Source organism: Centroberyx gerrardi, chromosome 13, assembly GCF_048128805.1.
Source record: "Centroberyx gerrardi isolate f3 chromosome 13, fCenGer3.hap1.cur.20231027, whole genome shotgun sequence".
NCBI classification, from domain to species: domain Eukaryota; kingdom Metazoa; phylum Chordata; class Actinopteri; order Beryciformes; family Berycidae; genus Centroberyx; species Centroberyx gerrardi.
Window position 1 is genome coordinate 11,101,257 of NC_136009.1, and position 13,435 is coordinate 11,114,691.

A 13,435-nucleotide genomic window follows, 5' to 3' on the forward strand; every position below is an offset into this window, starting at 1 on the left:
GTTGGAGGTGCTGATGCTGGAGAGGCAGGCAGTCAGGGAGGGGCGTCACCCGACCTCTGCATTGAAAAAAATAACAAGCGCGAGCGGGCGTGGCTACAAGCGTGAGTCACGCCGATCTGAAATCCCATTGGTTGCTGGTGTCAATAGCGGAAGTGGTGTCGGTTGGCCCATCGACTTCCCACTGATAACTGACACGCATTCACCGGTCTTTCATTCTCGGCTCTCGGTTCATGTTTGTAGTTTGTTGTGCTGTTTGCTTTTCGTGTCCGGTTTATGATTGTCCGTTTTCTCTGTAACTTTTCCCAGAGGGTGCCGAAGGTTTTGTACAGGGTCGCGCTGATGATGAAGCCTCAGGTTGTGTTCGTGCTGGGCGGGCCTGGCGCCGGGAAGGGGACTCAGTGCTCCAAAATCGTGGAGGTAGGAGAGATGGCGAGAGAAAGAACAATGAAAAGGAGTCGAGCGTGACGGTTAGGATTCAACAAATCATTAGGAAAATATAATTTAGTGTATGTCGGGGTGATGTTGTGTTTTAAAGGCGTCTTTATATCATTAATTACACCAACTTCCGGTTGTCCTCTAAAATGAACCTCTGTATTAGCCGGCTAGCTAGCTGTTAGCCATACAGGGTGAAGGCTGGACTGCACTGGCAAGTAACAACTATAAACCACCGTTTCAATGTTGTTAGCTCTTCAAATCTTTCTCAGTCTTACTCTTTTGGCGACTGAGGCGAGAAGAAAAAAATACAATGAATTTCACCCCACTTTCACCCCACTGGATCTTTTTATTGTTGGGAAGTCTTCAGATCATATGCCTAAAAAAATAAGCTAAGGTGATGTCTACTGAGTAGCTACACCATGCAAACACAGCACAAACAGCCACCCAGTGATACCCTATTGACATTTCGCCCTATGTTGCAACCGTATCATTGACTTATCTAGGCAGTGCCTGTTATGTAATGATCAGTGTCAGTCTGGAGTGCACCTGACGCTCCCAACAGAGACTTTGAACAAACAGACAGATGGTGACGTAGATATTTACGAACGAAGAATGGTTAGTTATCTGTATTTTCCTGATAGCTTCAGTGATGGCATGCCACCGTGGCTCTATTTTGGATCATGGCTGCTCAACTTTGCTGTCTTCTAGTCTATTTAGTAGTTTGTGCACAATATGAAATCAGATAATCAATTATTCTGTGCTTGCCCACATTAATTCAGGCAGAGTGAATCAGTCCAATGGTAACGAAGCCACACACTGTGTTAAGAAGGCTCCCAATAAATATTTTCAGTCAGGTCTTCTCTTGGATATAATGTTTGTATGCAGTTTACATCCTGAAGAAGGGCCACGGGTTTGACACATTTGTGTGATTGATAAAATATATCTACTGGGGGCTTGCTTAATACAATATGCAAGCTTTTTATCTCCGCACTGCAAAGTTTATTTGCAGATAAAGTTATTTTTAACAATCCCGCAGAAAGTTTGAAAAGTGAAAGTCTGAAAGAAATCTTTGATGAACTGTTTCACTTTCCGAGGACGCTCCTTTGATGTTCGTCTGAGAGTCAGACCCATAAAAGCTCACGAAGCTGCAGGTCCACAGGGGGCTGGCCTGGCTTCCATGGGACTGACGTTCAGTCTGCTTTGATGTGTGTGTGTGTGTTAGACTGACTCGCAGAGAGAGAGACTCTACAACCTAACTCTTGTTCATGGGTGTTACTGGGTGTTGCCTGCCTTGCTGAGGGTATGGTGGTTAAGCCTGAATGGCAGCTATGCATAGAGACTCCATTCATCCAGCGCACAAGGACTGGCCTTTTGCCTCGGCCTGCGACTGAGAGGGATTTAGCATTTCTTATAAGGCTCTCCTCCCCACTGCAGGCCTTTAGTATTAATAGAGCTACAAACATGGATTAAATGATGACCAATTATCCATTGCTATATATCAGTAATGAACTAAATTACACCCAATTTGATCTTTAAGTGCTTTGTAGAGATTCCAGTTTATTACATATGAATAGGTCAGTTTATAATATATATATTTTTTAAAATGTGTGTGTGTCTCTCTTGCTGTCTCTCAGAACTACAGCTACACCCATCTGTCGGCTGGGGACTTGCTGAGGGCAGAGCGAGCTAGAGAGGGGTCAGAGTTCGGACAGCTCATCGACAACTTCATAAAGGAAGGAAAAATTGTCCCTGTAGAGATCACCATCAACTTACTTAAGAAGGTACGTACCAAATGCAGCTATTGATGTCTGGTTTGTGTAACATACCAGCTGAAATCATCCAGGTTATTACAGCAGAACTGTGTCACTGTGTACCTGTGTGCTATCACATTTTGTCAAGGTTTACAGCACCGAAGAAAATTATTTTCTGCAAATCACGTCTGTTTATTTATTTAATAAAAGCAACTACAAGTTCTGTTATTGTGAAAATTCAACGTTAACTATGAATTTTCACACTTTAACAAATTTTTCACAATTCTCCTTTTTTTCTGCTCCTTTTTAAAAAAATATATATATTATTGGAAATGTATATCTACATATATATGGATCATGGCTGATATTTCCACATTACAGTGTGTTTTGAAATTGGTTTTAGCTAGCTAGCTGTAGCTTGCAAAACCACAATGTGCTGTGGGACTATACAGAATCTGTACTTGCTATTATCCAAACCTTCTTTTGTGGTTGGAAGCCTGAATGAAATGTTTATACTCCTGAAATCCTTGTCCATGGTTTATATGAAAAGTAAAAATCGTGCACAACCTGTACAGTCAGCATATTGAATATAGTTTGTTTGTTGCTATCGATTTTGTTTGTTGTGCCCGTTTCTTTAATTGGTTCGTCTGGATGCCTGGAATCAGGTTCTACAGTCACTGGTGCTTGTCTTTTGAAAACATATGAGCATTTTGGCAGCGAAATCACGTTTAGAGAAAGAATGTTGCTGATCAGGATTTTGTTTTTGTTCCTTTAGGCCATGGAAGAGACCATGCAGGCAGATGAGAAAAAGTTCCGTTTCCTCATAGACGGCTTCCCCCGCAACGAGAACAACCTCCAGGGATGGACCACCGTCATGGACGGGAAAGCAGATGTCAAATTTGTGCTTTTCTTTGACTGTGGCAATGAGGTGGGTCATGGAGGCAAGAAATCTAATACGATTTAGTGTTACGCTTCACATTGGTGGGTTGATATCCTGAGAGCTGTTTGATGTTGAGGACATTGTCTTGTCTGCAGGTTTGCATCAACAGATGTCTAGAAAGAGGGAAGAGCAGCGGACGCACAGATGACAACAGAGAAAGCTTGGAGAAACGGTACAGTCCTGCAACCAGAATGCTGTGATAATTTCCCTTCCCTCTTCCACTCCAACCAAACCATCAAGTCTCCAATTAACACTGGCAGGAGAGCTTGAGCCACTTTTCTCTTCACATTAGGTCCAGTTTCCAAATTATACTCTGTCCCTCTATGAGCGTCGTACTTCCAAAGATGTACTGCCTTCTTTGACCATTAATTGATTTCATGTATTGATTTGTCTGTAACAAAGCACAGCAAGCATATCTGATCAGTATGGACTTCTGCGACCCATTTAGCTTCCTGTTGCGTGCCTGCATGTGTATTTTTGACCTAATTTGTTCCTCCTCTGGGTCCCCTGTGCTGGCCGACCCCAATAACGAGGCGTCTTTTCCTGTGCTGCAGGATACAGACCTACCTGCAGTCCACGCGGCCAATCATTGACCAGTATGAGAAACAGGGCAAGGTGCGCACCGTAGATGCCTCTCGTGGTGTGGACGAGGTGAGTAAACGGCCGGTACACAAGACGCAGGACTGCGACCCCCGTCCCATCCCTACAATATAATATTTCATGGTATTTCATAGGAAGGATATGAATACAGATGTGTCTAATTAAACGGTTAAAGCAGATCATTTCAAGACAAACAAGAAAACTAACAAAGGAGACGTTCAGTTTGCCAGGTTATGTTCACCAGTTTTTGTATCTAGAACCACATCGACAATCCAACATTAATAAACATGCAGGTTTTTCATTGTTTGGTGTGGTATCATGATAGTCCGTGGCATTGTAATACTTGAAGTCAAGATGGGGGGTGAATGAATGAATGAGTAGATTTAATCTTGAATAATTTTAATGGGGAAAATTTTGAAATGACTTGGCTTGTATCGAAATATATACTCCATTTATTTGTATCATTGCACGCTCACACATGTATTTTTCTGTTGCTTCTCTTTCAGGTGTTTGCTGATGTGAAATCCGTCCTAGACAAAGAGGGTTGAGCTTCCCCAGCTGCCAACAATATTCACAGTTACCTTTTTAGTTTAGTTCTTTTTATCAACTGCAGTTACACTATAATAAGTTTATATGTTCATTCATATGACTTTTTACTTTTTTTGTCATCTTTTTTTTTTTTGTCTCTTTTGTAAATGCTACATTGCTGGTTCAAGAGTGTGTGTACTGTATGTATGTATGTATGTATGTATGTATGTATGTGTGTATGGGTGTGAATGAGAAGTAGAGATGACTAGCAGCCATCTGTGAGCGACTTGTCACAGTTCACAGTGGCACTAGTTCATCTGCACTGCTGTATCTCTCATCATAGGCCTTTGCATAGGAACAAGTAGTATTGCTAGCTTGGTAAGACATTTATTATTGTTGTCAAGCAAAGACACTTATAGTACTGCAACCTCACAGAAATGGTCACAAAAATCACATAAACGTCTTGTCTAGTCCTCAGATTAGCGTGTGATTGGTAGCAGCATCTCCAGAGCGGCTGTAATGCTTCTCACAGACCAAATGGTTGTTTTCACCTGAGACCGGTCGTGATGATGATGGACCGGGCTGACGGTGGGATCCATCTTGTTTCACACTTTAACAGAGTGGCCTCTGCCTGGTGTACAAATAAAACGCGTTAAACAACTGTCTCATGTTTTATGAACAACGAGAAGAGGACCAGAGCAACAAGCAGAGCCCATTTGCTTAGAGGAATTAATTTCACATTAGCCATAAATGAGTTTGCACTTCCATGAAAGTGGGCATGGCCAGACTGCTTAATGCAGCTCTCCTATCAGTCAGGGTGTTTTTGTGTCCTGTAAAGCTGTCGGATACAAAGTTTCTGTGATGGAAGGCTCATTCTTCCATGAACATTTGGCTCTACGTGTTAAAGCGTTGCACCATAAGATCACCATCTATGACTAAGCATGGATGACAAACACAATGGAAAAAGGGACGTTTTATCAAATCTGCTACTGTTTCCATATGAACGTGGGGAAATAAAACTGAAAAATGAATACTGACTTTTTTTTCCCTCCAATGTCTATTACTGTTTAAAGTCACTCTAGGATCTAAACTCAAGTGTTTTTAAGGGTTGTACATATATATATATATATATATATATGTGTGTGTAGTTATTGAAGTCAGCATCTATAAAGGAAATCATCTAGTGGTTGCCTTCCCAGCCTTAGTGTTAACTTTATTTTAAACACGTTAAACAGTTGGCAGTTGTGAACTGCTCCTATTGTATAATTATTTCCTACTATACAAGATTTTTTAGTGTAGAGCAGTAGCTTCCACCTACAATACAAATGCAGTATAGCTGTTCCCTACTATACAACAATTTACGAATCCATAAAACTCCTGAACACTGCTTGGTTGCTTTCAACCTAAACAGCCAGCAGGGGGCAGCCTGACACGCTATTTGAGAAATGGGAAAGTCCTGTTCAGATGGTTCATGGCCTTGTCCATCCATCCAACCCCCCACCCCTCCCCATAGCTTTTTGCTATGTTCCCTACAGAGCCATAGGTTGATCTACTGGCTCTTACAGACAGTTAACCATCCATGGGTCATGCTGCTAATCTCCACCACCTCCGCCCAGCCAGTTTAATTATATCTGTGAAGGAAAAGGAATGAGGGTCTGTGAATAACTTGGGATAAGAGAGCAACCTGAATCCTTACTTTGGAACACTGCCATATAGCCCATATACCTTACCTACACCTGCAGTGCTGCACTGCTCCACTGCACAGGACGTCCTGTTAATGCACTCTGCATGAGCTGCATGAGCAGTGATTCAGCCAAGGTTTAGTTAAGTCATCGCTTAACCCATCATTGTATTTTATCAAAGAAAAGGAAGAAAGAAAAATAATGAACACTTCTGTCTCAATATATAATTCATTCTTTATTTCTGTATCTTTTATTTTCATTTTCATATACTCTGCAGTTACAAAGACATGTTGCTAACATATTGCTAACATTCCTGAGCATGTTTTAGCTTGAGGCCTGGTGTATTTACAGTCTTAGAGCTATAACAATAGACAATGAGCTTACAAAAAACAGTACCTGACATGCATACACATGACAAAATGGCAATGAACTGAATGGGGAAAAAGTACTATGCATCGTAAGAGCAATTTCATGCTGTCAAACTTATATGCGTTAACACTTAGTCTGGGAAGGAAGCCACTGGAAAAATCTCAGTGTAAGGCACGGTGAATACACTGCGTATGTACAAGTGCACTATAATACATAAGATTAGATAAGGTAAGATCAAATAAGATGAAACTCTAATGATCCCTGTGGGGAAATTGGGTCGTTGCAGCAGCAAAATGGTAATAGGACAAAGCAAAGAAAAAATAGAATATAAATAGGAATATAGCGAGTGGGGGTTACTAAACATAACCAACAATTCCAATGTGTCAAGAACATATTAAGTAGAAATGTATCAATGAAAAGTATGAAAATATATGAGTTACAGCATAATGTGTGTGCAAAATAACAGCAGTAGAACGTACTGAGACAAAGAAAAAAATGAAAATATGTACATAACATAAAATAATGAATGAAAATATGTACATACAACAATACGTACCAAAACTATGCAATGACAAAATAACAAGCCCTTGCTTATTGACAGTCAGTGAAGCCCACTGCACTAAAGATAAAGAAACTTTACATTTGTGTAAATACAATCATACTCTGCCAGCAGATGGCAATCTGTAAATATATATTATCTTATTCACAAAAACAACCTAACTGAAAATGTTACCGCATTACTAGGCAAGTCCATACCGATATCTCAAACAGGATCGTAACAGTGTCTCTCAATCTGAATGAGAAAGACCGTCCTTCAATGCTGACATTCTGTTAAGTAAATGCAAAATACAGCTCAAATTCACATTCAAAATGTACATTCTATTGTTAGACATTCACAAGGAAAGCATAAACTTCTACAATCTTTGAAATACCAAAGAGCTTATATAAAATATTGTGCATCATTTACAAATGCATAAATGACAAATATATATGATATTTATATGTTTCTGTGTTTGTATTTAGAAAAAATAAAAATCTTTTGACAACATGGTGGCAGATGCAAAAGGAAAAAACAAACAAACAAATGATAAACAACTGGATAGTACCGGGCTCAGCAGGACTTGGCCAGGCCAACGATCAGGTTGGTGGCAGTCCTGCGATACTGAGCCTTGGTGTTGGTGACGGCGCCGTGCTTCTGTCGCAGGTGAAGCCTCAGCTGACTCTTGTGTCTGAAGTGGAGGTCACATTTTTCACACTGAGGAGAAAGAGAAAAACATATTTCCATTAGAATCACTTTTTAAATAGTCAGTTTTCAAAGTAGCTGAGCAGGATTTCAGTTTCCTGGGGCTTTGACCATAGCTGTACAATCGGTGCCAAACTGGGTCATGGTGTTCCTGTTCAGCTCTAAGGGCAGAGTGCAACTCTCAGGGTTAGGGGGTCTGATTCCTACCCATGCTAAAAATGCATTTACACTCATGTTACTGACACAGACATAGCTTATAGCTTTCCAGGATTACCGCTCTTGGCCACAGGGCTTATAACTATTGATAGCCAGTTGAATCACAGGGAGGACGGGATTACTCTCCATTTGACCAGCAGGCACACTGGGTCAGGAGAGGAGACTGAGTAGGGAGCTTACATGATACGGCTTCTCTCCGGTATGAATACGCATGTGGCTCTTGAGTGTCTGAAGATGGCGGAAGTGTGTTCCACAGATCTCACAGGGGTATGGCTTTTCCCCGGTGTGAATTAGCACATGGGCACGAAGATGGGCCACCTGGGAGAAAATCAGAAACAAGAGGCACTTGAGCTACTTAATGTCCCGCCATAATCACCATGACGCATTAACCAGAACCAGCTATGCTAATGAGGTCATTAATTAAGCTAATTAATGCATTGATTAGCAAATATGTCTCTGCCAACACACTTGTCTTCACATAACATGGGTGGTATCAATATGAACTCTATTAAAGAGTTATGGAAGTTTCAAGAAAATCACTTTTTCCTCAATGATATGCAAATGTATGCAGCAAGATACTCCAGAAATGAATGAGATCATCTACTCTATAGGGGGAACCTGTGGTGTAAGTATGAAGTTTGGCTGTTTTGTTCTGACTGTATCAGTGTCTAAACTTCTACGCCTCTCACCTGGACAAATCGGGAACCGCAGGTCTCACACTTGTACGGCTTCTCTCCTGAGTGGATGCGGGTGTGGGTCTTAAGGTTGGCTGGTCGGTTGAACTGAGCACCGCAAATGTTGCAGTGGTACGGCTTCGCTCCTGCAATTTTACATGAACAGGGTCAGGGTGTGCAATGAGACACTGACGTCCATAAAGCCTAATGTGAAGATACAATGGACAGTCTATCAGATGTTGTTAATCTCACCGGTGTGAACTGTCTTGTGGCTGGCCAGGTTGCCTTTGTAGCGGAAGGCGGCCTGGCAGCAGTCACACTTGTATGGCTTGTCGCTGTGGACCTGGAGCATATGGTCTTTCAGGGAATCTTCCTCTGTGAATTTGGAGTCGCACCCATTGCAGAAGTAGGTGTTGTTTTCTGTAGAAGGAAGCGAAAGAGTTTCAATCAATGTGCGCATACAATTGTGCATCCAGTATGCCTCTGTGGGATTTTTTCCTGCTAAAATAAACCTGCTGAATTACTGGCAGTGTAGTACATATAGACTAATACTATAACTTTGTTGATTATCGTCTCCAGGAGGACGCTCACCACAGCTGGAGGTGGAGTACTCTGAGTGTAGTTTGGTAGTCTCCTCTCCGCTGTATGAACCAGGAGAGAGGGAACTCATCTCCAGGCACTGAGGGCTGTCACAGCCACAGGAGGAGCATCTGAGGTGGCTACATAAAGGAAGAAGACCACAGAGTTAATGTGAAGTTATGGACATTTTAATAAGAAAGATCTCTTTCATTAAAGCAGAACAGATATCCAAGCTGTATTTTACTGTTAATTCTGTCAGTGTCATGGAGTTTCACCTGCTGCTGGTGTGGTGAGCGATCTGAGACATGGGCATTTCTTCTCTATGCTCGTCCGGCTCACTGTGTCCACCTGACCCGTCGGCCTTGCAGGGGCTTGATGTAGGGGACGGGGCTCCAGCTTCGGCACTGCCTCCCTGAGCCTCCTTGTCACTCTCATCAGAAGTCTGGTTCATAACAATGAACTTGTACTTCTTCCAGTTGCGGGCCTTGGCTTCCTCGGAGCAGCCAGAGGGCTGTTTGAGGCTCAGGCTGGCGTTTCTGCTGCTGCTGGACTCGGTGGGGGAGTTGGGCTGGCAGTCAGACCTGAGCGGGCTCTGGGGGCTACAGATGACGCCTTTACCGAAGCCTGGGGACGAACCCAGGCAGCTGGTTTGCGGGTGCTGAACGGTCTCCTCCTCCATGGGGGAGCCAGGCCCTTGAAGGCTCCCGTGGGCCCCTGTTTGGCAGGCGGAGCTAGGCAGAGGTCGGATGATCGTGGTGGGGAAGTTGGGGTGGGATGGCACGGGGTGGTGGATGATGGCGGTGGACTCGGTGCGAGCCAGGTTGGTGCCGGGTACCTGAGTGCAGAGTTTCTGAGATAAAGCACCTCCTCGGGGAAGGGCGCCGACCTTATGGGCGTCATCCAGCTTCCCAACAGGGATGTGGAGGTGTCCGTAGACGTGATAGGAGCCTGAGGTGTTGATGCCGCTGAAAACACTGGGGAGATAAGCCCTGCACTCCTGGAGAGGGGATGAGGTCGACGTGTGGTTAGGTCTAAAGTTTGTCTCTTTTTCATCAACGGGCCTCACAGCAGAAATGTCCTCAGACAGATGCACCGAGTTGTTCTGTACCTCTTCAATCTGCATATTCAGAGACTGATGCCTGGAGAAACACATCCAAGGAAAAATTATAAATTCCAATTCAGATCGCGTTCATATTTATGTAGATAGCAGTGAATTCATTATCACGTTTTCTTTGCTCCCCTACCTGGACTTGATGAACCTGTGGCAGGTGTCGACCACATGTTCCATCTGGAGGTAGAGGGCTGCGTTCATGGTGGCCAGGACCAGACTATCCTTAAGGTTCAGACGGGAGGTGTACATGAAGTCCAGCAGGATGGACAAACCCTTGGCGTCCACTTTGGGGTCCAAGCTGATGGCACTAAGGTTTGCATTCTCAGGGTCCATGAAAATGGAGTAAAAGAAGCCACTATAAGCAAGAAAGAGAGGGGAGTGTTGTGTTACACATCTATACAGATGAAAAGCATCCCAATTTATTTGGGAGAGGCATGAAATTAGGTTATACAATCCCTTTAGTTAATCCAATTTAGTTCGAACCAACTCTTCACAGGAAGGTGTGTCAGGTGCGTCAATTCACTAAACCCTAAGATAAGGCAATGTCCCTTTATTTAATAACACTTGTCACCAAAACTTCCAAACCGGCTTCTATCAACTAAATTTCTAGGGACAATTCCTGATGAGTGGTGCCATTATTTTGTCAATTTGTGATGAATTCAATGCAACAAACACTGCAGGTTTTGGAGCGTACCTGCAGGCCACCAGGATTGTCTTGTGAGCGCGGAAACGCTGTCCGTCCACCTGGATGGTGACATCGGTCAGGATGTCCCTGCTGCGGAGGCGGTTGAAGTTGAGCAGGACGTCGCCTGCGTGGCGTGTGAACTGTATGCAGCCATCTGCAGTTGTGGCCATGCTGTCACAATCTGAGCGAGAGCAAACATATGAAAGAGTTTGTTCACACCATATCCACGGCTCAAAAACAGACCCATCCCTACATGAAGGGCCACACAGAGGCACTCATACATAAGGCTACAGTGATGGAGTGGTAAATAAATAGGTGGGTACACCATGACCTCCAGCTGGCCACCATCATGAGGCAAAAAAAACAACAACTAAATAAACAACCAAAAACAACTAAATAAATAATTTATATATCTGTTTGATATTACTTAATATGATGTATACTATGAATTTACATCATGAAGACATATGTCAGCCTGAAAAGATGGGTAAATTGTGTTTTACAGTTTAGGTGAGTTCACCCTCCACTACATCCTGACTACAAATGATTACTGGAACACTGGAGAAATCACATTGCACAAGCCACAAAACTAAAAAAAGACACTGCTGCGTTACTTTTTGATTTTGTCACTTTCGGATCATTCCAGTTTCTCATATAGCTACACATGCCTTCAGGGCTTACAATCAAAATTGGCTTTTAACCTGGCAAGTGTGTGTGTGAGTGTGTTTCATCAACAGGCGGCGCCATTAAACCACTGAACCAATTCAGTCAAGTTTGACTTATTATGAGGCCTTAACGACGAGATAATTACATATAATTAATATTATTAACATAACAAGTTATTATTAAAAACACTGATATGCTCTCTGAGTGAAAACAGGAGACAGCATAGGCTATATTATGTAGTCTTATAACGTTTAGTCTACATCTGTAGGCGGCAACAACTCAGACAGGAGACATTAAATTACAAATTATACACAAGCACATGGAAAACCCACATTGCTGACATCTGAAATTCGGTGCCAGGTGTGAACTAACATTTTATTATCATTCCGCTTGGTTATGGTTTACACTGACTACACTCGACCAAACTAACACTGTTGAGTCCTGTCGGTTGTAAACGTGTTTGGCAAAGCACATTCCGTCCTGGCTGCACAGATTAGGTTGCCAGCACACTAAGAGGTTTCCTGTTCCCCGATATAAGTAGAACACATCTTATTTACCCCGTTCACATTTACTAGCCCGTCAAGTTATTTATAAACCTGAAATATTAAACTACGAGGTGGCTTTCGTAAGATGTGATTTCAAAGGGTTTTTTGATGCTGCTTAACTTTCTATGCCATTTAACAGGCCGACACAAGTCCGTCCAAGTTTAGAATTAGCATTAGCTACCACGGCTGGGTGCAACGCCGTGGGTTTTACTTTTTAAAATAAAGTATTAGGGGATTAAATCGTTTAAAATATATCGGCTATGCGTTGGTAAAGGTTAGTGAGGTGAAATGATTATTACAGCCAGGCGAGAAAACGAAATGCGCAGGGCGAAAAGAAAAGCAAGATGTGACTAGACAGGCTGGTCCTGTTGCGCGGCTTTGCACGGCACTGATAGCAGGCAGAACTTGACCAATAGTTCAGTAAATATTATTCAGTACATAGATTAAACACTGAGCTAGCAAACCCGTAGCATAGGTCAGGTTCACGTCACTAAAATCGTGGTAAATATCCACTCAGTTATTAGTCTAACAGCAGCAGGAATATTCTACTTAAAAAAAAATACTAAACACGAGTAAGAAAATTAAATCCGACTATTCAAACAGAGTAAACCGCTCTTCCAAGCCACAGACAGTCAAACACAGTGCAGCTGTCAAAACCAACACCTAGGCTAGACAACAGTGAAATCTAAGAATTCACATGTAACGTTACTATATAAAAGGAATCACAAAATAGTATTATAAAATAGTATTTAATAATCCAGCCTCGGAGCAGCCGAGGTGGCCACATGCGCGTCCGTACAACTTCGCAAGACTTCTGACATAATGCTTACTGAGAAATAGCAGAAAGAAAAAAAAAAGTCACCTTGTAAAAGTTTCCTCGAAACTCTGTGCATCACCAGTTCTGAGAATCCAGTTCTAAGAAACACAGCAGCTTAATTCTCGGAATTTCAGCAGCGGGCCGTACCATTTCACCCACGGCGGGGGGGAGCAGCCCCTGTCTGCCCCGGTTCATGTCTGTGTCGTAAATATGGAATATGGCTTAACATGTCGGCACTTAAGAAGCACTAGCATCTAAACAACATTTTAGGTTTGATATAAACTCTGTGAGGGATTTTAACTATTCATTTGATGTCTCTGGCGGGGCCTGATCCCCCTGTTTGGGTAGATGCGTCCAAATACAAGGTCACCTGACCGAGTTATATATACCATGGAGAATTTCAGCGTGTTTTCGGGGTAAACCTGTCTACTTCCATGGGTGCTGCGGAGAAACGAGAAATAAGTCATGTTAATCCTGCAGTCATACCGGAATTTCTCCGACGGAAATTCACTAATTTCAGATCTGTTCCTTCTGCATCGTTTTGCGGCGGCTGCATGCGTTGGACTATACTTTTGATTAGGCGTGTGTACACTA

General features: G+C 42.7%; 2 protein-coding genes across 2 annotated transcripts; one reads left to right on the forward strand and one right to left on the reverse strand.

Moving 5' to 3' along the window:
- Window positions 1-164: 164 nt before the first annotated feature.
- Window positions 165-4,915, forward strand: cmpk (cytidylate kinase). The gene is made up of 6 exons (XM_071908021.2): window positions 165-417; window positions 2,070-2,216; window positions 2,962-3,114; window positions 3,222-3,298; window positions 3,681-3,777; window positions 4,233-4,915. Exons 1-6 carry the CDS (start codon window positions 274-276, stop codon window positions 4,272-4,274), a joined length of 660 nt encoding a protein of 219 aa, XP_071764122.1. The 5' UTR covers window positions 165-273; the 3' UTR covers window positions 4,275-4,915.
- A 1,248-nt stretch (window positions 4,916-6,163) lies between these two features.
- bcl6ab (BCL6A transcription repressor b) lies at window positions 6,164-12,922 on the reverse strand. Its single transcript, XM_071908011.2, has 9 exons — window positions 12,887-12,922; window positions 10,823-10,994; window positions 10,262-10,483; window positions 9,293-10,156; window positions 9,030-9,157; window positions 8,691-8,858; window positions 8,454-8,584; window positions 7,945-8,082; window positions 6,164-7,560 (listed from the first exon to the last, which is right to left on the reverse strand). The coding sequence occupies exons 1-9, from the start codon at window positions 12,915-12,917 to the stop codon at window positions 7,417-7,419; spliced, it is 1,998 nt and encodes a 665-aa protein (XP_071764112.1). The 5' UTR covers window positions 12,918-12,922; the 3' UTR covers window positions 6,164-7,416.
- Window positions 12,923-13,435: the final 513 nt, after the last annotated feature.